At 37.2% G+C, this 23,090-nt stretch overlaps 1 protein-coding gene and 1 long non-coding RNA gene across 3 annotated transcripts; one reads left to right on the top strand and one right to left on the bottom strand.

Moving 5' to 3' along the window:
• Window positions 1-637: 637 nt before the first annotated feature.
• On the bottom strand, window positions 638-1,225 carry LOC140787313 (uncharacterized). Its single transcript, XR_012108818.1, has 2 exons — window positions 914-1,225; window positions 638-821 (listed from the first exon to the last, which is right to left on the bottom strand). It is a non-coding gene; the product is annotated as an uncharacterized lncRNA (long non-coding RNA).
• Window positions 1,226-5,742: 4,517 nt separating this feature from the next.
• Window positions 5,743-22,796, top strand: LOC140786355 (beta-glucosidase 7-like). Of its 2 annotated transcripts, XM_073134719.1 has the most exons (12): window positions 5,743-5,826; window positions 7,453-7,620; window positions 15,249-15,307; window positions 18,708-18,783; window positions 18,911-18,982; window positions 19,078-19,165; window positions 19,584-19,827; window positions 21,397-21,512; window positions 21,591-21,808; window positions 21,919-21,950; window positions 22,179-22,281; window positions 22,357-22,796. In XM_073134719.1, the coding sequence occupies exons 1-12, from the start codon at window positions 5,784-5,786 to the stop codon at window positions 22,686-22,688; spliced, it is 1,551 nt and encodes a 516-aa protein (XP_072990820.1). In that variant the 5' UTR covers window positions 5,743-5,783; the 3' UTR covers window positions 22,689-22,796. The 2 variants fall into 2 exon arrangements, with proteins under 2 accessions (XP_072990820.1, XP_072990818.1); XM_073134717.1 differs by lacking the exon at window positions 5,743-5,826 and having other exon boundaries at window positions 7,310-7,620.
• Window positions 22,797-23,090: the final 294 nt, after the last annotated feature.

The raw sequence follows: 23,090 nt of genomic DNA, 5'->3' as shown, positions 1-23,090 counted from the left end.
CGTGCCCATCTCTTTATAAACTGTGTATTTTATTATAAAAATATGTTTATTGAGTATAGAAAAATGAAGTTTTAGGAGTCTAATTTTGCTATTACTAAAACTTAAAATGTTCTTTTTTTCTGCCTTTTGATATGAGGTACGTTAATTTTCCTCTGAAGCCAAGCATTGAGTTTTCAACTGGTTCCACCGAGAATACTTTTATTATCTTTACATGCCTTTGATCCAATTTTGCAATTTGTGCTGAGCTGGCTAGAAATACCTCTCCAATTTACCTAGTCTGCTCTCTTTGTAAAATAAAGGAATAGCATCTATGACTTGTCGAAGAATCTCAAGAACAACGAATAATGTGTCTAAATGTGCTATATATATATTTATCAAAGTCAAATTTATCTGAAGAAGCTCGCAATTAATGTCTTAAAAGATTTTCTCTTCTATTATGCATTCAAGTTTCTGCGAATGTTTTCACTCAAAATAATCAGTATTTGGAGTAGGATATAATTCTTAGGAGTGCTGGCATTGGAAATCCTTGGGTGTAAGATTTTGAGGATATTTCTTATTAGCAACATAAGTAGACCTTAGGAGAAACCTTTAAATCTTGAACATCATCCAATACTTAATTTCATTAGACATCAAAATAGAGAATACTCGTCTCTCGGCCCATCTTCGTAAATTTAACCCTTGACAAAGTCGAAGGAAATTATTTGTCTCTTTCCCCTTTACATATAATTTACCTGAATGAAAGTAAAGGATTACATATAATTTACCTGAATGAAAGTAAAGGATTTCATATTGCCACTCTCCAATTTGGGAATAATTATGACCTGCGAATCTCTAGGATAAAATTTAGAGAATTACAATAGCCCAAACAATGATCAGATCCTGAGTGAAGATTTGATGTGGTGGAAAAGTTTACCTAGTCTTTAGAGTCCTTTGTGATCAGTTAATTCCCTGCAAAACGACAAGTCTTCATAAGTAAGATGCCCAATCCAAAATTGCATCTTGGATTTGATCCATCTTGCTTGATGGTGATCAACAACTTTGGTATTATAGCTAGTTGAACTTTGGACCACACGTAGAGATGGCAACTACCAAATCCATGACTTAGAGGCGCATGATGGAGGAGGATGTACCGGAGACTTCGGCGTGCGATGAAGAGATAATGGGAGTTACCCTCGAAACCCCTCAATCCGCAGGTGGTTGGTCGAGTGCAGATTGGCCCACAACCATGAAAACCTTTTTACTAAAAATGATGAGAACCATGAACCGACACCACAACTTGACAGCTCCTCACCTGCTGCGTTTCTTAATTTAGGTGCATAGTGAATATAATTAAACTACTTTAATTTTTATTAATTTTTATTTATACTTTAAGAAAATAAAATAATTTCTCGCAAGTGCGCTCGAACGCAAATGGATGGCATTCGAATGCCTGATTCGCGTTTGCGCATACAGATAACGTATTTTAGCAGTTCGTACGCCTGATCTCACATTCATACATACAGAGAATATATTTTGGCAGCTCGAACGTGATCAGAGTGCGTTCAGACGTATGACGGGTAAGTTGAGTTGTAATAGAATTTATTTAGGATTTTTAGATATTTGGCTAACCTCCAAATATGTGGAAAAGTAGCCTCTTTGGATTTTTTATTATTGAAATTAATTTTCATCTAGACTTGAGTCATCTTCTCCCTTCTCCTTTCTCTTGGTATCCAACTTGAGTTCTCGTCTACGGCCGAGGTTAATCCTCCATCGCTTCTTTCTCCTCCCTCTAGCAACCAGCCATACTTCAAAGTTTCTAATACACATTGTTAGAGTCTTTTCTTATTATATTAGCTATTTTTATTAAAATAAATTTTCTGTAAGTCACGTTCGAACACGTAAGGAGGTGCATTCGAACGCCTACATCAGGTTCGCAAAAACAGAGGATGCGAAATGTGCGTTCAAATACGGTTAGGCGCGTTCGAACGCCTGTATAGGTTCCATCAACAGAGAACGCTTTCTATGCATTCGAACGCGATCGGGCGTGTTCGAACGCGATCGGTGAGAGTCCACTAGAATTAGGTTTAATAATTGTTATTTTAGATTTTGGCTTGTTGGCTAACCTAAGGTGTGGATGTCAGCCAAAATCATAATGCTTAATGAATATTAGTTTCTTTCCTCCTTAATCCTCTCTCTATTTTCTCTACCTTAATCTCCCTCCTTCCTCTTCACCAACCAGCCACCTCTACTGTTGGCAAGGTCTCTCCTAACTTCTAATCTCCCTCATCTGTCGAGTCCTCCCTCTTCCTTGGGATCTTGACCACTTCTTCTCCTTCGTTTTTATCTCTTAAACAATATTAACTATCCATCCTCATCTCCATTATCTTCTATAACTCTAATATCCACTCCACCCGTCACCACCACCATCATCTCATCTGTACTATATCATGATTTCGTCTCAGTTTCAGTTCAAATCTGTGAAGGGTGTACATACGAAAAACGTAGATCAGGGAGCTACGGATCGATTCCACTTGGTTTCATAATTTTCTAACTACGGGAGAATATTTGATAAATATTTTCCCTTGGTTGTATGGACTACTTCCTACAATCAATCCAAATCTTGAAGGGATCATTTTGTAGGCGCCCTATCAGTTCCCTTCTCCCACCTCATCTAATTTTAAGCACTAATCCATCCACCATAACCATAATCATCTCCTATAATCCTAACTACATATTCCATGTCCACTCCACTACCTCCTGACCTTCTGTTATTATTTTATACGTAACTTTTGATCTACTCATCTGATTGATGAGATTTCAATAATGTTGGATTTTTAAATCCCAAAGGAACAACATAGCGGAATCCTAGATCGATCCAATGGTTGGATCGAACCCGGTTACCTTTGCAAGTTCTGTGTTGAATTCTGTCTAGATTATCAAATTGGCTAGAATATCATGTTTACGCAAAGGTGACCGTAACAAGTTGGTATCAGAGCCAGCTTTCCTTGGCACGCATCCACAATAACATCAACCATGAGATCTTTGGTGGCTCGAAAAAGAGAAGAAGGGGAGACATCCATGCGCACGGGAGAGCAGAATTCTACAAATCCATCATTGGGCAACAAAGGGCAAGAGGACCACGTGCACACATCGTTTCCTCCTCCATCTTCCTTCATCGACCCAAACATAGAGATGCTGCTGTCAAAGTTCATTGAAGCATTGGGACAAACCTTCTCTACCATCCTTGCTCAAACTATCGAAACCTTGATTCAAGCGATGGCGCAACAAAATGTCGAGTTGTTGTAGGCGATCCAAAAAGGGTCAAATCAAGGATCAGAAGTACCCAAGTCTTCCACCCCCGAAAACCCCATGATGGTTTCGCCAGTTGACCAAGGACCAGGAGGGAAGCCACGCTTGAATTGAGGAAAGAGGAGCTCGCCAGCAAGCATGGTTTGTTGACAAAGAAGATGATGATCCCTGGATTGAGAGGGAAGAAGAAGAAGATAACATTATGGCTATAGCGAGAGGACACCATAGAGAGATGGCATGTCCCTAGGAGCATCCTCCCCTGGTTAGGGCTGGAGCTCACTTCAATCCAATCCATGATACCGGTATTCGCGGGCGAACGATGCGGTTAGAATTCCCCAAATTCAAAGGAGGTGACTCGCTGAATTGGCTTTACCGTGTCGAACAATTTTTTGACTTCCATGGCATTGAAGAAGATTAAAGGGTGCTCCTTACATCTTTTCATTTGAAGGACACAACATTATGGTGGTATCGCTCGGTGACAATACATAGAGGAATAACAACTTGGGAGGAGTTTTACTGTTTGGCCTATAAACAGTTTGGATTGTCGAAGTACAAGGATTTTGATGCTTTGTTGATGAAGAAGGTCCAAAAGACAATGGTGAGGGCTTACTAAGAAGAGTTCAAACGGGTGTCTAGTTGTTGTGTACCACCTTGGACAGACGGGCAACTCAAAGCCACCTTTATTGCTAGATTAAGAGAAGAAATTTAGGCTGATGTACGTGCCTTGCAACCGTTGAACCTAGGGCAAGTTGTGGAGGATGCCTTGCTTATGGAAGACAAACATCAAGCATTCATTGGCCATATGAAGCAACCATGGGTTAACAAGCAACAGATAATACAGGTAGCCCCAGCAACTCGATTTACCCCCCAAGGATCCTCCCAGGTATTGTTGGACCACGACCTTCTTTTCACACTTCTTCAGATATGAAGACAGCTCCTAGGGCCCATGTACGAACTCTTACACCTACCTAGGTAGAGGAGCGAAGGGCCAAGGGATTATGTTTTAGATGCAATGAGAAGTTCATGTCGGGTCATCGTTGCTGTAACGATTAAAAGTTATTTTGAAAGTTTTTTTAATAATTATTCTATTATATATGGTTCTTCTTCCTCTATGCCTCTATGATACACCTTGCTAGAGTCTTTTCTTATTGCATTAGTTATTTATTTTCATTAAAATAAATTTTTTGTAGGTCGCGTTCAAACGCGGAAGAGGGCACGTTCGAACGCATACATCAGTTTGCAAAAATAGAGAACGCAAAATGTGCGTTCGAATGCGGTTGGATGTGTTCGAACGTGATCGGCGGGAGTCCACTAGAATTAGGGTTAATAATTATTATTTTGACTTCTTGGCTAGCCTCTATAAAGATGAGAATGGTAGTCAAAATCATTATGATAAATAAATATTAGTTTCTATCCTCCTCAATCCTTTCTCTAGTTTCTCGACCCTAATCTCCCCCATCCCTCTTCACTAACTAGCCACCTCTATCGTTGGCAAGATCTCATCTATCTTCTAATCTCCCTCGTCTGTCAAGTCCTCCCTCTTCCTTGGGATCTCAACCACTTCTTCCCCTTTGTTCCTACCCTTAAACTACATCAACCATCCACCCTCATCTCTATTATCGTCCATAACCCTATCATCCACTTCACCCATCACTACCACCATCATCCCCATTCTAGCGTATTTTAGTTTTAGTTGTAGTTCGAATATGCAAAGGGTGTAAATATAAAAAATGTAGGTCAAGAAGTTACGAATTGATCAACCTTAGTTTCAAAATTCTTTAACTATAAAAAAATATTTGGTAAATATTTTCCCTCGGTTGTGCAGACTGCTTCCTACAATCAATCTAGATCTTGAAAGGATCGTTCCATAACCTATCACTCCACCTTCTATTATTCCTTATGAAAGTGATAGCACTAAGAAATCATTGCTGTAACAACAAAAAAAATATTTCCTGCACTACATGGCACGACAGCTCGTGCCATGCAGTGGCAACTAGGATGGGCGCCACGCGCCCCAAGCGCTGGCCCGGCCAACCTGGCCGAGCCAGCTGGCGCGGTGGGCCCCCGCCGTAGTCTCCCTTCCCACCGCCTCTCTCCCTTTTCTTCCTCTCTCTCTCTCTCGCTCTCTCTCTTCTTTCGAGTTCTTTGTCACCTTTCTCTCTTTCTTTCTCTATCAATCACTCTTTCTCTCTCTACCCGTTGCCGCCGCCACCTCCACTAGCGTCGATGAGCCTCCCTCCTATCTCTCTCTCTCTCTCTCTCTCTCTCTCTCTCTCTCTCCCCCTCTCTCTCCCCCATGGCCCACCCCTCTTCTTCTTCTTCTTCTTCTTCTTCTTCTTCTTCTTCTTCTTCTTCTTCTTCTTCTCTTTCTTCTTCCTTTCCTCCTCCTCCTCCTCCTCCTCCTTCCCTTCTCCCCTCTGATTGCACCCTGCAAGTGGTGCTGGGCAGGTTCCTTTCAGCCTGGTCGAAAGTCTAGAGGTAGCCAGATCTTTGCGATGACGGAGCACGACGCTTTGGCATCTAATGACGTGGCCACAGGTACTCTAAAATTATTTTCGCATATAGCAAGAGTTTTATTTGATCCGGGTGCCACACATTCCTTTATTTCAAGTTCTTTTGCTTGCCATGCTGACATACTAAAGGAACCTTTAGAGGATATTATGTTGATTGCCACACCAGTAGGAGAGACTTCATTTTAAGGCCACTTAAGGTATATTGTGGTAATACTGCAGTTGTTATCTTCTTTAATAATGTTATATTGCTAAGGAGAGGATAAATGAAGGTTATGTGTCAATTATTCACGTCACACAGCGATTCTACTTACAAATCGTATAACTGAGGGGCTAGCATCTGACTCATATAAAGGCTAAAAAAGGCTTTATATGTTGATAGTCTTTTAATAGACATAAAGTCAGTGTCTATTAATGAGCATAAAGTATACAAGCTCATATCAGGACATCAGATAAAGATACTTAGTCGAGAGCAATTAGTGGTAACTAATTATGAAAGGAACTATAAGAAAAAATTGCAGTAGAACCGTCATAATTCTTATCGTTGTTTTCTTATATGCATAAATATTAATATTAGCCAGTCTGTCAGACCTCTTTAATAAACTAAAAAAATCCTTTAACGCTGTATTAGATGTAGCCAGTCCAAAAACACTCCTAGTAGTAGTACCTACCCTACCTTCTGGATCCCAGCAGTTAGGGCTGCAGCAATCTATTGCATGTACAGTACCTATATAGATAGGTTTTCATCAGAAAAGTACATTTTACCTTTACAAACTAACTATAGTAAAATCCATAAAGCCCCCTCCGTAGGAAGAACTGAGTGGATTCTATCCTCAAATCATTATTATAAAATAAATTATTTAATAATTTAATAGTTTGAACTTTAGATTAAATGATTTTATCTATTAAGCTACTCTGTATCTAAACGTAATTAACCATTTGCCTAGTCTATATTTAATCTTTTAAGGTTTAAATGCTAGAAAAGAAATTATTTCATGTTAAGTGATTTTAGAAAACCACGAGTCTCTGTATCTTTAACTCAACATGCATGGTCCCGAAGCGTCAAATGAGATACAATTTGAAAGCTCCGTAGGCAAGGATTAGATACTCAAAATAAAATGGCTGTTCAGATCTATTCTGAAAGGCAGCTCAGTTCACAGTAAATTTGCACTCCCTAAAGGAGTGCTAAAAAAGATACGCTCTAAAGTACGCTTTTAGCAAGAGATAAACATGAACGATGAACCGAATAAGCTAGGGGTGTTTGCCCAAACCCTCAGCATAGGAGATGACTAATTTAGAGTCACCTTCAAGAAACACTGTAACAGGTTGGGCAGCTAAATTGAATGAAGCCAAGAAAAGCCCCCCCCCCTCCGGTTGGAAATGACTGTTTGTACCGCATTAGAAAATTTCCAAGTAACCAACCTAAACTTTAGTATTTTTACGATGAACACCCTGTCTTTATGCTATTTATAATTCAACCCTTCTATTTACAGCAGTACGTACTAAGCTGGGAGTCATCTTTCGAACTATTGTAAGCTAAATTATATAAACATCTCGGAGCTCATTCACTCTTCGTCCTCCAGAGGCGACAGGATGACTCCACTGACTTCTCTTTTCTTGTTCTTCCTCCTACTCGACTACGAATGGCGAGCAGTAGTAGTAGCAGAGCAACCTCAGGAGATGGACACCGGCGGTCTGAGCCGGAGCGCGTTCCCGGAGGGCTTCGTCTTCGGCACGGCCGCCTCCGCCTACCAAGTGGAGGGCATGGCGCTCAAGGGTGGCCGCGGCCCCTCCATCTGGGATCCCTTCGTCCACACCCCAGGTTAATTTATTAATTTTATTTCTTTCGCAGTAATTAATTCCATAGATGATGAGTATATTATAATTTCATCTTGTTTTAAGTTCAATTATCTTGTCTTGATTTCTTTTCCTTTTTGGATTAACAAAGACAACAGAGGAATTAGAGATGCACGTAATTTTCTGGGGCCAAAAGTTGGAAGTGATTTTTTGCCTCAGATTTGACTACTTTGTCATTTCTTTTGCCAGTCCTGGGTAAAAGTAGATCATGTGGATTTTCTTAATTGGTCCCGATCTATAAGTGCTACCTAAGCATTGACAGTGTATGGTACGTACCTTAAATGTATGCTGTTCATTGATAATAAAAATGAGAACTAAATGGTTCATGGTTCATCAATTTAGATATGAGATATAACTAGTGGGAGGTTAAAGATGGAACATAATGAAGTAGATAAAGATCTTCTAGAAGTGAAAAAAAAGGGTTCCAGCTCGAATGTACCAATGCATTATGCACCTACTTCCTACCTCTATAAAGAGCGGATTGCATGTGGTATTAGTAAAAGGGCCCACCCACCTATTTTACGACGTGAGTCATTATTGGGGATGCACGTTTTCGCATCTGAGGGGCCACCCTGATAGGCGCGCTCGAAAGTAAACCACACCCTTTTGGAAAATCGTTTGCACCAACTCCCACTATGAAACAATCAAGGTTGGCACTTCCCTACTCATTGAATGCCAAATTGAGAGAGGGACAAAATTGAGATCTCATTTAATGGTTTATTCAAATTAAATCTCATTTATTGATTGAAATTAAATCTCATAAAATATTATGAACTAGATCTGGACTGATCTGGATATAAGAAAATTATAGAAATTTTTATAGTGGTAGCCTCACGTGTTACAAATCTTATGGTTTTAGTTTTACATAAATCAGAGTATAGATAAAAAGATATAAATAAAATAGTGGAGCAATGTTAAAGAGGGGTAGAACAGTAAATATCCGATGTTGCGGTAGTCATCGGAGGTTGGTGGATGGCCAAAGGTGGTGGTGGACGACTGTAAAGTAGAGTGACTATTGTAGGAAGATAGTGACTTGGGTTTGAAATATCGAAATGCTTCTATGATTACGATCTATTCCTAGAAAGATAAGGATGATTTAACGGCTACGATAAAATATAAAGACGAGATAATAAAAATAACTTAATTAAATAATCATTCTATGATAGATAATAGTCAACACATGACTACTCCTATTTATAGGAATAGAAATCCTAGTAGATCAGATCCACATATGGATTATTCGATTTATTTAAAATTTAAAATAATAAGATAAAATTAACGAACTAACTCAATTTGACTCAACTAACTCGACTCCCATGGTCGGATCAAACAATCCGTCAATGGTGGTTTCTATACCTTTCGTCGTTCTCAAAATAAATATTCTCGATCATTATGTAGGTCTTGCCTGCCATGTGGAGGAGGGCCCCACGATGGGTTCTACTCTATGGCCCACTTATTTGAGCCATGGTCTGCCCTAACTACGGGTGGCTTAAGCTAAATCCTAGCTATGGGTGGTTCGAGCTTGGGTCTTAGTGCATACAGTTTAGGCTATGGCTTAGATATGGATGGTCTAAGGAAGTGAACAATCATGATGGTTTGGGTCGGTGGGGCCTGGATCACCGCCGGTGGAAGGCTAGAATTTCAGGCCCTAGCTTCCACCATGGTTAGTGAAGATGGTGTTGAGGCCATCGCTAGGGCCTTCTTCGGCGCCGTAGAGTTGGTTGGAATGGTTTGCAGTAGTCAGTGGACTTCCACTGTGGCCGTGGTTTGGCTCGGTTGGTTGCCATCCTCACGGCTTGGGTTTGCCTTACCGTGGGGGGCTAGTTCTAGCATGGCCGGTGGTGCTGGTGGTGCGGTGGGTGGTAATGAGCCCGGATAGCTACCATTAAGGCTTTTAGAGTCTTCTCGATTCTTTTGGAGGCTCTCCTTCGATGATTCTATCAACGCCTTCGCTCATGTGGCTGGTTTATCATCAGCGATTTCTAGTGGTGGTGGTGGTGCCAAGAAAATCTCCACAGAGATAAAGATGAGATTTTGGCCATCCATAGTTGCTCCTTCCTCATTCATCTTCTTCGATCTAGTGTTAACCATTGGCCGAGGAATGCCGACTCTGATACTAATGTTACGAACTAGATCTAGACCAATCTGGATGTAAGAAAATTATGGAAATTTTTATAGTGGTAGCCTCATGAGTTATGGATCTAATAATTTTGGTTTCATATAAATCAGAAATCTGAAATAAAAAAAATATAAATAAAATAGTGGAGCAAGGTCAGAATGGGACAGAACGGTAAATATCCAATGTTATGGCGGTCATTGGAGGGTGGCGAATAGCCAAATGTGATCATGGATGACCGTAAAGTAGGGTAGCTACTAGAATAAGATAGTAGCTAGGGTTTGAAAGATTGGATGGTTTATACGGTTATAAAATACTCCTAAAAAGATAAGGATAATCTAATGGCTACGGTAAAAGATAAAGAAAATATAAAAAATAATAATTTAACTCAATGATCATTCTACAATAGATAATAACTAACACATGACCACTCCTTTTTACAAGAATAGAAATCTTAGCGGATCGGGTCTAAATATGGATTATGCGATTCATTTAAAATTTAAAACAATAAGATAAAACTAAGTAACTAGCTCAATTTGATTCGACTCGACTCGATTATGCTCGTGATTAGATCATAACATAGAATTGGAGTTTGAATAGGAAAACAAGCTGTGACGAGCTATTAATTGAACAAGAGTTGGTACTACATAGTAGATGCATTGCTGATCAAAACTCATCACAACTAAAGGTTATGAACTCGGGTGAATTTTGGTAAAATTCTTGTTTTTGGTTTAAAATTAGTGATTGTGCCATTCTGGGTAGAAAGGATACTCCAAAACAGGACCTAAATTTATATCAAATATGGGTCAGACACGCTCTGGAAACATATCTGATAGATTTTTGTTGTATCTGAATTAAAATAATTCACTTTAATTACCGAATAAATTTGAGATACGATCGGATATGCAGAAAATAGGACTGAGATATATTTTTAGGTTATTAATAATTTTAGGTGGATATTGGGAAGATTAAATGGTTTAAACCTACAAAGTCTTATCCTTTTAACCCGTGAAGTCATTAGTGAGTGAAAAGGAATAAGCATCAACCAAATCCTTTCATAAACCCAAGGCGTTTCCTAGCCCCCTCCTTTCTTTCTCAATGATGTCGGTCTTCCTCTCTCAATGCTGACGAGCTTCTCACATATGGCATCAACCTCCCTCCTCTCCCATTGGCTTCCTTGTCTACTATGTCACCCTTTATGCCCCAAACACCTCCAAGGTTACAACCCTTCCTCACTACAATCTAGTTTTTTGGATAGCGGTCATGGTGGCGCATCGACTGCCCCGCTAACATGGTCGGCACTTGTATAAGGCGGTTTGCTGCATGGTGGGTTGCCTAGGTGACAAAAGATGCTAGGTGGGCTAGTGGCTTGAGAATGCGGGTTTCAGCTCGCCAATTAGTGAATCAAGTTGAAACGGATTGGATTCAATTTAATGGGTCGAGTTTTAAGTAACTAACCATTTTATAAAAAGAAACCCCTCTCCCCCCTGCTCAATCTCCCGATTGATTAAAATGTCAAAACCCTAAACGGCCAAATCACTCTTTCGATCATCATCTCTGGCTTTCTTTTTCATAGTTTTGAACTATTGATTGTTCAAATATTCAATTAGTCTTAAGATTTATGTTAGGCAGCTAGAGATATTAATTTGAGGAATTAATTGTGAATTAGTTTGTGAATTAAGATTACTGAAATTTTTTCATAGTTTGACATAATTAATTGGAGGAATTACTAACTAGTTGCTAATTAAGTAAATAGTTGCTGAGTTAACTGGAGGAAGTAATCAGTAGTTACTGATTAGTGATTATTGATTACTGTTTTTACTGGTTTTCTATCAATAATTATTACTGTCTTATAGATTTTGTACAATAACTAGTTTTTACTTTTTAAAATGTGAAATGTAAATGAACTGGTGTAGTGCATTATTACAAATTTATATATACTATTAGTATCAAAAATATTTCATATATAATTATTTTTAATTTTTCTATATAAAAAATGCTAGACCACCTTGTCCCCCACCTTTTGCCTAGGCAGTGAAGTGACTGCCTGTCCCACCTTAGTCCTTTCTCCTCTCCACCACTAGATCACAATTCCACCATGAAGACTTGCTTCTTTTGCTATCAAGAAGCTAAGTCAAATGTTACGTCTTATTTTGGACTTAAAATATAAAGGAATGATATGTGTAAGTGATTAAATTTTTATATTTTGGATATTTTTTATTTCTCTCCAATTTGTTTTCTTCTATGAGAGAGTGTAGAGAAATGTGACAATATTTAGTTACTTAGATGCAAATTTGCACATTTCGTATGTTGTGTTAAAATATGTATATTTCATGTGTTTCTTAATCCTACATGTATATGTTATCTTTTACTTTCTACAAATAAACATGAATAGATTGTCATTAGAATAGAATATAATATAATACTTTATTTATTAATACTAGATGCATTGTATGATTGTAACCTGTTTTTCAATGATTTGCCATATCCCTGTATTGTATTCATATGTGTACTTCATAGATGTCAGGGTAATTTACAGTTGAATTCTTTATGGTTTGGTTGATTTTGACTTGAGCACTTAACTAGCCCTCTCCCCCCGCCCCTCCCAACACACACTCAAAGTTGCAAATATTAATCACCGTTAATAAAAAAAGTGAAAAGACTTAAATACCCATTATAAATACACTATAATTCCGAAATGGTAGGGGTAGTTTGATCTTTATGCTATTAGATACCATTAAGGCTTTTAGAGTGTTCTCGATTCTTTTGGAGCCCCTCCTTCGATGATAATATCAACGCCTTCGCTCATGTGGGTGGTTTATTGTCAACAGTTTCTAGTGGTGGTGGTGGTGCCAAGGAAACCTCCACAGAGATAGAGACGAGATTTTGGCCCTCCATAGTTGCTCCTTCCTCATTCATTTTCTTTGATCTAGTGCTAATCATTGGCCGAGAAATGCTGACTCTGATACCAATGTTACGAACTAGATCTTGACCAATCTGGATCTAAGAAAATTATGAAATTTTTTATAGTGGTAGCCTCATGAGTTATGGATCTAATTGTTTTGGTTTCATATAAATCAGAAGTCTGAAATAAAAAAAATATAAATAAAATAGTAGAGCAAGGTCAGAACGGGGCAGAACGATAAATATCCAATATTGCGGCGGTCATTGGAGGGTGGCAGATAGCCAAATGTGATCATGAATGACCGTAAAGTAGGGTAGCTACTAGAAGAAGATAGTAGCTAAGGTTTGAAAGATTGGAAGGTTAATACGGTTACGATCTACTCCTAAAAAGATAAGGATAATCTAACGGCTATGGTAAAAGATAAAGAAAATATAAAAAATAATAATTTAACTCAATGATCATTCTACAATAGATAATAACTAACACATGACCACTCCTTTTTATAGTAATAGAAATCTTAGCGGATCGGGTCTACATATGGATTATGCAATTTATTTAAAATTTAAAACAATAAGATAAAACTAACTAACTAACTAACTCAATTTGACTCGACTCGACTTGATTATGCTCGTGATTAGATCATAACATAGAATTGGAGTTTGAATAAGAAAACAGGCTGTGACAAGCTATTAATTGAACAAGATTTGGTAATACATAGTAGATGCATTGCTGATCAAAACTCATCACAACTAAAGGTTATGAACTCGGGTGAATTTTGGTAAAATTCTTGTTTTTGGTTTAAAATTAGTGATTGTGCCATTCTGGGTAGGAAAGATACTCCAAAACAGGACCTGAATCTATATCAAATATGGGCTAGACACGCTCTAGACACGTATCTGACAGATTTTTGTTGTATCTTAATTAAAATAATTCACTTCAATTACCGAATAAATTTGAGATACGATCGGATATGCAGAAAATAGGACTGAGATATATTTTTTAGGTTATTAGTTATTTTAGGTGGATATTGGGAATATTAAATGGTTTAAACCTACAAAGTCTTATCCTTTTAACCCGTGAAGTCATTAGTGAGTGAATATAATATAATACTTTATTTATTAATACTATATGCATTGTATGATTGTATCATGTTTTTCAATGATTTGCCATATCCTCGTATTGTATTCATATGTGTACTTCATAGATGTTTGGGTAATTTACAGTTGAATTCTTTATGGTTTGGTTAATTTTGACTTGAGCACTTAACCAGCCCCCTCCCCCCGCCTCTCTCAACACACACTCAAAGTTGCAAATATTAATCACCGTTAATAAAAAAAAGTGAAAAGACTTAAATACCCATTATAAATACACTATAATTCCGAAATGGTAGGGGTAGTTTGATCTTTATGCTATTAGTTTGTATGAAATATCTAACAATTATATTTTGGTCTGAACTATATGAGGGTTGGGTGATTAATTTTAAAGTATAAGGATATAACTTCATATCAAGCCAAACCATGAGTGGTGAAATATTATTTTATCTTAGTATTATAGCAATTAAAATTCATGTTTCTTCTCAATTGCAAACTTTTGTGTTTCTCAAAAATTGATACCTTTGATCTAGTGTTGGTGAGAATGAAAATTCATGTTTCTTCTCAGTTGCAAACTTTTGTGTTTCTCAAAAATTGATACCTTTGATCTAGTGTTGGTGAGAATTAATAGATTAGAGAAGAAATTCCTTATGATGTTCTATCTAACTTTGTCGTTGCATCACAAATTTTGGTAAAAACCTCTAATTTTCTAAATTGAAAGTTTCCAATTAATTAACTCCTAAAAATAGAGAGTTCTAATTACAATGAAAACAATAGTAGATGGAATCAGTACTAAGTAATTTCCGTAATTGTCTTATCTTTCAAACTAAAATGGAAAAAAAAACATATACAGATAGAAAGAACTCAAAGAAGTATTGATTAGAAATCTAAAATGCAGAATAATAGAAAAATAAGGTTTTATTGGCTTAATGTGATGATACATCAATAAGTTATCATCTATATAAGATCTCAAGAGAAATATCACTACTATATCCACTTGGTTGCTAGGCAGAAATTTAATATTTGTGACTAGTATAATTTCCTGGCTATGCAAGTGCTTCTCTCTCATTTAATAAACTATTTTGTTCCTATTTAGTAGGTGGTCAACCTATCAATGCTGCCCTATCCCACTCCTTGTCATTGCTTGCTTATTGTTCTGCCATTACCTAACCGAGTACTAACTTGTTTATCCAGAACACTTTCAATCAATTAAAAAAAATGTAATGCCAATTACTAAAGCTACCAAATAAATAAAAAAAGAAAATAAATGAAAAGAAAATAAGAAACAACTCAAATAACTTACTTTTAAGTTGTCGTGACTCAATTACAAAATCAGAGACCAATTGATGACTCTCTAATATCAAATCTTTGTCACCCTTTATGCTCTCGTATGATAACGCCTTCAAGATATTATTTTCTTTATAGATTAAGGATATGTTCATTGTAAATCTCATCTAAAATTGTTTTATTGATATGGACAGGAAATATTCCAGGAAATGCTACGGCAGACGTGACGGCAGATGAGTATCATCTCTACAAGGTAATCCGAAAAAAATAAGCAACGTATGCTATGTCTGTCGTAAAAATAACTTAAAATGATTTAATGTTCTTAAAATAACTTAAAATAACTTAAAATAGATGGATGGAATACTGTTCTCAATTTACTCATTTCTAAGAAAAAGAAACTTCAGAGATTAGCTCCTCTCAAAATTATTAGACAAAACTTACAATGTTTATAAATTGATTGATCTTCTTATACATTCCCTTAGCATGTGCCTGATTTGCAATTTGTGAACTGTATAAACAACTACAAACAATGAATAGTGGCAACATCAATATTAGCCGCTCAAAAAAATGATACATACAGGCTGTATTAGCAGCTCATATCAGTCAATGATATCAAATTATTTTTTTAATTACACAAAATTATTCATATTAAGCCTAAAAACTGAAAATGTACTCACTTATTAAAAATCATAATGAATTCCATACTGAATTTGATAAATTTCTATGCTTGTAAATTACTATTGCAAAAGTGAGATAAAGAGATTTCTCTCTTACTTTCTCTCTTCACTAGTAAGAGAATGAGAGAGAAAAATGGAGTTAGAGAGTTGAGAGAAAGAGAAAAAATAAAAAAATTAAAAGAGAGAAAAAAACATTCATCCCAAGTTCGCAGGAGTGCGTAGTTGCCGAGTTTGCCATCAAATGAGCTCGTTAAAGTTTGAAAGGTGGGAGGAAAGAATGGCTTTCTCAGAGTGGAAGAGAGAGAGAGATAGAATAAAAGGTGAAAATTTGAAATAAAGGCAATTGAAGACATCAATTATTGACTAGGTCAGATCTGACCCAAATCTTTGAACAACCCATATCAAGCCATTTCGGTTAATTTTGCCAATCGCGCCGATCTCATCGATCCAGTTCTAAAATTAGCCATTTTGTTCAGAAGGGGGTAGGTCTCAATCAGTTTTGGCCATGGTTCCTAGTTTCGGCCGATCCCGAGTGGGATCGGGATCGGCTCCCTGGCCAAAACCAATCGATTGGTTTTGGTTTGGTATCGGCCGATACCCAATTCATTTCAGTTCGGGATCGGCTGTATCGGCCGATCCCGCCCAAGACGAGCATGGGTAAGAGAGAAAGAAAGAGGAAAGAGAGAGAGAAAGAGAGGGAGCAAGAGAGGGAAAGAGAGGGAGGAAGAGAGAGAGGGAAAGAGGGAGAAAGAAAGAGAGATGGAGCAAGAGGGAGGGAAAGAGAGGGAAAAAGAGATAGAGCTTGTGGGTTGCAGCAGTAAGAGGGAGAGGGAAGAAGACAGAGGGAAAGAGGAGAGAGAGAGAGGCATGGAGAGAAAATAAAAATTAAAAAACTATGTTAAAGAGGGAAAGAGGTGGCAGTCGGTGAGGGAGAGGGAGAGTTTTTAAGAGAGAGAGTTAGTAGGAGAGAAAGTTAATTAGGAAGAGAGTTTGATAAGAGAGAGTTACTAAGAGAGAGAGAGTTTGATAGAAAAGAGAATTAGTGGAGAGAAGTTAAATTTTTTTTTTAATTTGTGTAGGAGAGAGAGAGTGTGAGCAGTAGAAAGGGGGAGAAATAGAAATTGAGAAAATAGTATTTATTTTTTAATTTTTAGACTTTATATATGAATAATTTATATTTATATCTTATTATTTTTTTTTAAAAATTAAGAATTTTTCTTTATTTTAAAATACAGGCCAATACGGACGACCGATACTGCCGATGCCGCCGATACGTATCATTTTTTCAGACGGCCGATCCCGATCCCAATTCCAATACTTGGAACCTTGGTTTTGGTCGATTCAATTGATACTGTCATCCATGCAAATCAACTATTGATAAAGTTCTAGTTGACAAAGTAGAACAAAAACTTATGCAGATGCTTATGCCCTATCTTTTTCGATGGATACAGACTGAAATATTTACCCAACCATAAGTTTTGCCACTCATATCTCTCTTCTAGTACTTGAAAATTATCCCTAAGACAAATGTCCACTAGTTATTGAAGTCTGTGCCAAGCTCTTAAAGGCTGGTTGCTAGATGGAGCTTCAGAGAATTCCCTTTTTGTAGAGCATTTTCTTAAAATATATAAAGCAAAAGCATGAATAAGGTAAGTATTTAATAAGGCAATTGGTGAAATTCAAGTTTCCTAACTCTCTCGGAGGGAAATATTGAATTTTTGGTTTAGTATCGCATTGCTTGAATTAAAGAGACATAGGTTTACATCATCTATGTAAAGAGATGTGTTCCCTTGGCAAAGCTTTTTGGTCATTAGGAGGAACTCTATAAATGGAGCATAATATATATATATATATATATATTTCAGTGTTCGAACTGAGTTTTTCAGCATTCAAACACAAGTAGTGTTCACGAACAAATGGTGATAGACTGAGAGCATTGTTCGAATCATGGATGGCTGTGCCAACTGGCATGAGGCATGCTGGTCGGCACTTGCCATGCCAATAGCGTACCGGCACGTGGCACGACACCCCTCCTAGTAATTTTGCCACTCGTCGTCGAGCTACATGTCGCCGCTCACCGTCGCCTGAGCTTGATCGGGTGTTCCTAGCCCGAGAGAGAAGAAAGATCAAGAGAAAGAGAAAAAGAGAGAGAGGTTAAAAATTTAAGGGAAAGATAAGTATATTTTACCTTTTTCTCTCATTCTCTTACGGCATGGCCAGCAAGTGCCGCGGCACATGCCATGCCGTGCCGTGCCCACCAGTGGTAGGCATGGTCCGTGCTTGTGGCATGGCCATCGTTGGTTCGAATAATGTTTAAATGACATTAACAGACAAGGGGAATCAAGCCCTTCAAATGATCAATGTAAATACAGTTTTATCCATTCATCCAACAGCTCTCTAATTGGTCTAGAAGGTGCTATTTCATATGCGTTAACGATGTCTATCTCTAATGGATACATCTCTAAATTTTTTAATATAGAGGAAGAGAGCACCATCTTTCTCTCTCATCTTCCTTTCTATAATCAAGATTATTGCTTATAATCCTTGTTCCTGATCTTTGGGATTAGTAACTGACAAAAAATTTTAGATGTACAGTCCTTAGAAACTTGACAGTGAAAACATTGTAATTTGAATTTTTAAAATTCCATCTGCACCATAGGTGGAGAAATTACCATCTTAATGGAAGCTACAAACATCCTGCTCTTTCTGTCTTGTCTATCTTCTCTTTTGAAAACCAACAGTCTAAACTAGGTTCTCACATGATCAATCCAGCAGATTTATATGCAGAACAAAAAATAAACAAAAAGAATAAGAAAACTTAAGCCTGAAGTAAGAAAGTTTTTCATTCTATTTTTTTAAAGTGATGTAAGCATTTAAGATGCCTTCTGCTTCTCTCAAATAGTATTCAAATTTTTATTAGTTTCATTCTATTGTTAAAGTAAGTTCAACAACTCAGCGATGGATATTATTTTGTAGGAAGATGTGGATATCATGAAAAAGATGAATTTTGATGCTTCCAGGTTCTCTATCTCATGGTCTAGGATCTTTCCAGGTAAACAAAACTTTTTTCTGATTCTCTGAGATTAAGTTTATGCTTGTCTTTTTACTTGAAATGAGTTCGTAAGTCCAGATTAGAAGATTTCATTGAAAGTAATTGGTGGTGACATCCCTTTATGTAGAGGGAGAGGGAAGAGTTAATCCAAAAGGTGTAGCATATTACAACAAGCTGATAGACTACATGCTTCAGCAAGGTAAAATGATAGGAAAAGAATTAGAAAAGCTTTTGATGAGATCAGAATACCAAGAGCTAAGAAACGATTGTCACTGACTTATTCCCTGAAAATAGGCATCGTTCCATATGCAAATCTTCATCACTTTGATCTCCCTCTTGCGCTCGAGGAAAAGTATCACGGTTGGTTAAACCCAAAGATGGTGTAAGTTCAGAGTTGCAATGATTCTCTTTTAGCTATCCTTTCATATTGTATAAACTGTGACTCATTCTGGCATGCCATGTTAGGCAACTTTTGTTGTCTTCCGATAGATTCACTGTGCAGCTATAGAAGCTGTTGCAGACTATGCTTCATAAATAGAGATATGCTAGAAAAAAAAATCAATGTACTCATTTAGCAATTCAAAGAACATTTCTGTAAATTAGCGTTCAACATTTCTGTAAATTAGCGTTCATACTCACAGGAATAGCATAAAGAAGAAAGAAATTATCATACTGATTTGTACATTTGTTTTTTACTAAGGATATTAACCAAACCATAAGGCCTTGTCATGCTGCATAGATTAACCAAAATATTACAGGAAGTGGACTAAAACTTTGCTTTGATAATTTATCTTATGCAGGGATTTATATGCTGATTATGCTGATTTCTGTTTCAAGATATTTGGTGATAGAGTAAAGAACTGGTTCACCTTCAATGAGCCAAGGATAATTGCAGCGTTTGGTTATGACCAGGGCATGCATCCCCCTCTAAGATGCACTAACTGCCCAGCTAGTGGAAACTCCTCAACTGAGCCTTACATCGTTGCTCATCATCTTATCTTATCTCATGCGACAGCAGTTAAGAGATACCGTGATAATTATCGGGTAATATCAATGTTATTTTTTCTAAATTGAAATATAGCTAACTGTAAACTGTGCTGGTTTATTGATTTAATTAGTTTAATTATTTTATCCCATTTACCTAATCATAACCAAATTAAAAATTTAAATGGTCTTACGGACATGTGACAATATCGTAGTCTGCAGTTCTGCATCAGGTACATTTAACTCCAAATATGGTTTCATATATCTTCTATACTTCTATATAGTCTATAATTCCAAAGATTTAATGGAAAACTTTTCTCCCACCATTATGTCTCCATTGTGGGTTAGATCATGTTTATGTGTTAAGACGAACTTGACCTTCTGTAGGGGTAAGATATGAACAACTTCTGTTAGAGGTTCGCTATCGTTATTTGAATCAGCACCAATAGGGCTCATGATGGAGAGCCTTGTCATCACACAAGATGGCATTCTCTATTTTAATCCGTTACAGAATATACATTACATAGTTAATTTTCTTCCAAGTTAAATCTACATTGAGTTCCAGCAAGGGGTGTCGAGAAGTGAAGCCTGATATTCAGCAAGTGGTACATATCTTTTGGCTGAAGATAAAGGACTAGTGTGTGAACATGCGTGTATAAAGCATAAATATACACAAAACATACTCGAGAGCATCAAATTATCATCAAGTACACCCTCAGGGCTATGGGGAAAGTTGATCAGTCACAAGTCCACATGGCAAATATGTATCCAGAATTATCAAGGAATACCCCAAGAGAAGTGGTAGAACTTGAGGTTAATATCTGCTAAGCCTAGTAATTGAATAGCTGACTGATTTTTCGTGGCACAGATAAAGATCTCAATTGTGTGACCTATCTCATAAATATCAATATCATCATCGTTGCATCTCTCTGTGGAAAATAATCATATGAAACCTCAACTCAACACATCGCTATTCACCTTATATTGTGGGTATAACTATGTGCTCACAACTTCACCCACATTTGTGCGTTATACCATTCAGAGGATCAGCGCTTGTTAGTCGACAAAATCCTTCGATGTCGGCTCTTCAGAATTAACCTAGTGTTGGATTGTTCACCTAGCAATAGGGAATGTGAGTTGGACTTAGATCATTGTTAGACAGATTAGTTTTATTCTACTGATGATCGTGCTGCGATAGTAATTCAACCTAGTACAAAAAGAAAATATTGATTCACACAATTAATCATCGCGTTTGGTTGAAAAATCAGTAGTGTAATCAATGGTTACATGTACTCATTGTACCACGTGCTTAATTGTCTCAGATCTGCAAACTAAGATCTCACATGTGGGACCTAATAGTATAATTATAAAATATTTCCTTGCCCCATTATCCTGGCAGGGACTTTCGAATACTATCAAGACAAAGTCAGTCCTCCTATGATTGGTGCATGTGATGCAAGTTTAGTCAACAAATAACGTATCTATAATCCAAATAGTCAGTATTTGAATAGTTTTATTGTTCACTCAGAACATGTGGTGACTAGTGTTACTTTCTCTAGTTCATTGTATAAAGACATTGATTTATTGCATAGTAACTGATTTATGAACAAGAACAATACTACTTTGTAGGCTACACAGAAGGGCAAGATTGGGATTCTTCTGGATTTTAATTGGTATGAGCCTCTTTCCAACTCCACCAACGACCAAGCAGCAGCTCAGAGGGCTAGGGACTTCCACGTCGGTTGGTAAGAGCTTATCTATGTGGAACCTTCAAATTAAGAACTAATAGCTATGAAGCATAACACTGATATTTAAAATTTCAGGTTTCTTGATCCGATAATAAATGGACAGTATCCACAGATAATGCAGGAGATTGTTAAAGAGAGACTTCCTAATTTCACTCCAGAAGAAGTTAACTTGGTTAAAGGTTCTGCAGATTATGTAGGAATCAGTCAGTACACATCTTATTACACGAAAGACCGACACATGAATCCGCAAACACCGTACAGCTACTCAGCCGACTGGAATGTTGATTATGTTTGTGAGTTTTTTCAACTATTTTCATGTTCCGATATGGCCAGAACATCTGAATTTTTATTGATATTCATAGTAGTACTTATATTTTTCTTCTTTATTTCCTTGACAATACAGCTGAATGTAATGGTGTGCCAATTGGACCACGGGTAAATTATCTGATCTCCACTATGGTCTTCAACTAGTTGACTAGTTACTATCCTGCATAATTTGAAAATTCACTGAGTAAACTTGACAAGTTTAGATTTGAGTCAAGTTGTCTGCAATTGATAGGTCAAGTCAACTTGGCAAGTTAAGTAGCAACATTAGTAAATATTTGTTTTTGCCTAGAAGTGATATTGTGATGGTTTATTTGAAAAATGGAAAGCTATGTGCAGGCAAACTCTCACTGGCTTTATATCGTACCAACGGGAATGTACAGTGTTGTGAACTACATCAAGGAGAAGTATGGCAATCCAATCATCATTTTATCGGAAAATGGTACAAACGAAACATTGATCACCTTAGATAATTAACAACTAAGCTCTAAGGTTTTGCTACAATAATATCCAATAGGTATGGATCAACCAGGCAACATCACTCTCCCGGAGGCCTTGAATGACACCATAAGGGTGAACTTCTACAAGAGCTATTTAACTGAACTCAAGAAAGGGATAGATGAGGGTGCCAATGTGATAGGCTACTTTGCATGGTCTCTGCTGGATAATTTTGAATGGGGGTCGGGCTACACTTGCAGGTTCGGTCTGGTCTATGTTGACTTCCAAGACCTGAAGCGATACCCAAAAATGTCAGCTTACTGGTTCAAGGACATGTTCCAGAGGAAAGAAAATTTGTGGTTCAATTGCAGCCTCTTCAATTATGACAAATGTCATGTTAGCTCTGCATAGCTAGCAGTATGTACGAATTGATCTATGAATGGCATTGTCTCAAAGGACTTATAAATGGATAAGAATATGTATCTCTACAGAATTCAGTTAGATTGAGACTGCATGGTTAAATGACGCCAGCTTCTTCTCATATTAATTATTTGTTTTTTAGGGTGATTTACCAGATTAGCCAAGTATTTTGCTTTTCATTAATTTATCGAGTGGAAAGAGAATGCCCCAAAAGCGGAGAAAGACCATTTTAGTTCAAAAATATATAGAGTAGGAAAGAGTAATTCTTCAATGGTTAAGATGTGAGGTAACTGTGGTGTTGGTGATGAAAAGGTGAAATACAAATTCCAAGAAATAAATAGAATTGAGAATCTAACTTCATGAGAAGGCACTATAGAAGCATCTTACTTGTAT

The sequence above is a fragment of the Typha latifolia genome, chromosome 4 (assembly GCF_019914945.1).
Source record: "Typha latifolia isolate L0001 chromosome 4, TyphaL0001v2, whole genome shotgun sequence".
Classification (NCBI taxonomy): domain Eukaryota; kingdom Viridiplantae; phylum Streptophyta; class Magnoliopsida; order Poales; family Typhaceae; genus Typha; species Typha latifolia.
This window is presented reverse-complemented; position numbering and strand designations above follow the sequence as displayed.

Coding starts and splice junctions, on each gene's coding strand:
- LOC140786355 (XM_073134717.1), top strand. CDS start 7,392: ATGACTCCACTGACTTCTCTTTTCTTGTTCTTCCTCCTACTCGACTAC. Junction 19,828..21,396: donor GATACCGTGATAATTATCGG/GTAATATCAATG, acceptor ACTACTTTGTAG/GCTACACAGAAGGGCAAGAT. Junction 21,513..21,590: donor AGGGACTTCCACGTCGGTTG/GTAAGAGCTTAT, acceptor TTAAAATTTCAG/GTTTCTTGATCCGATAATAA.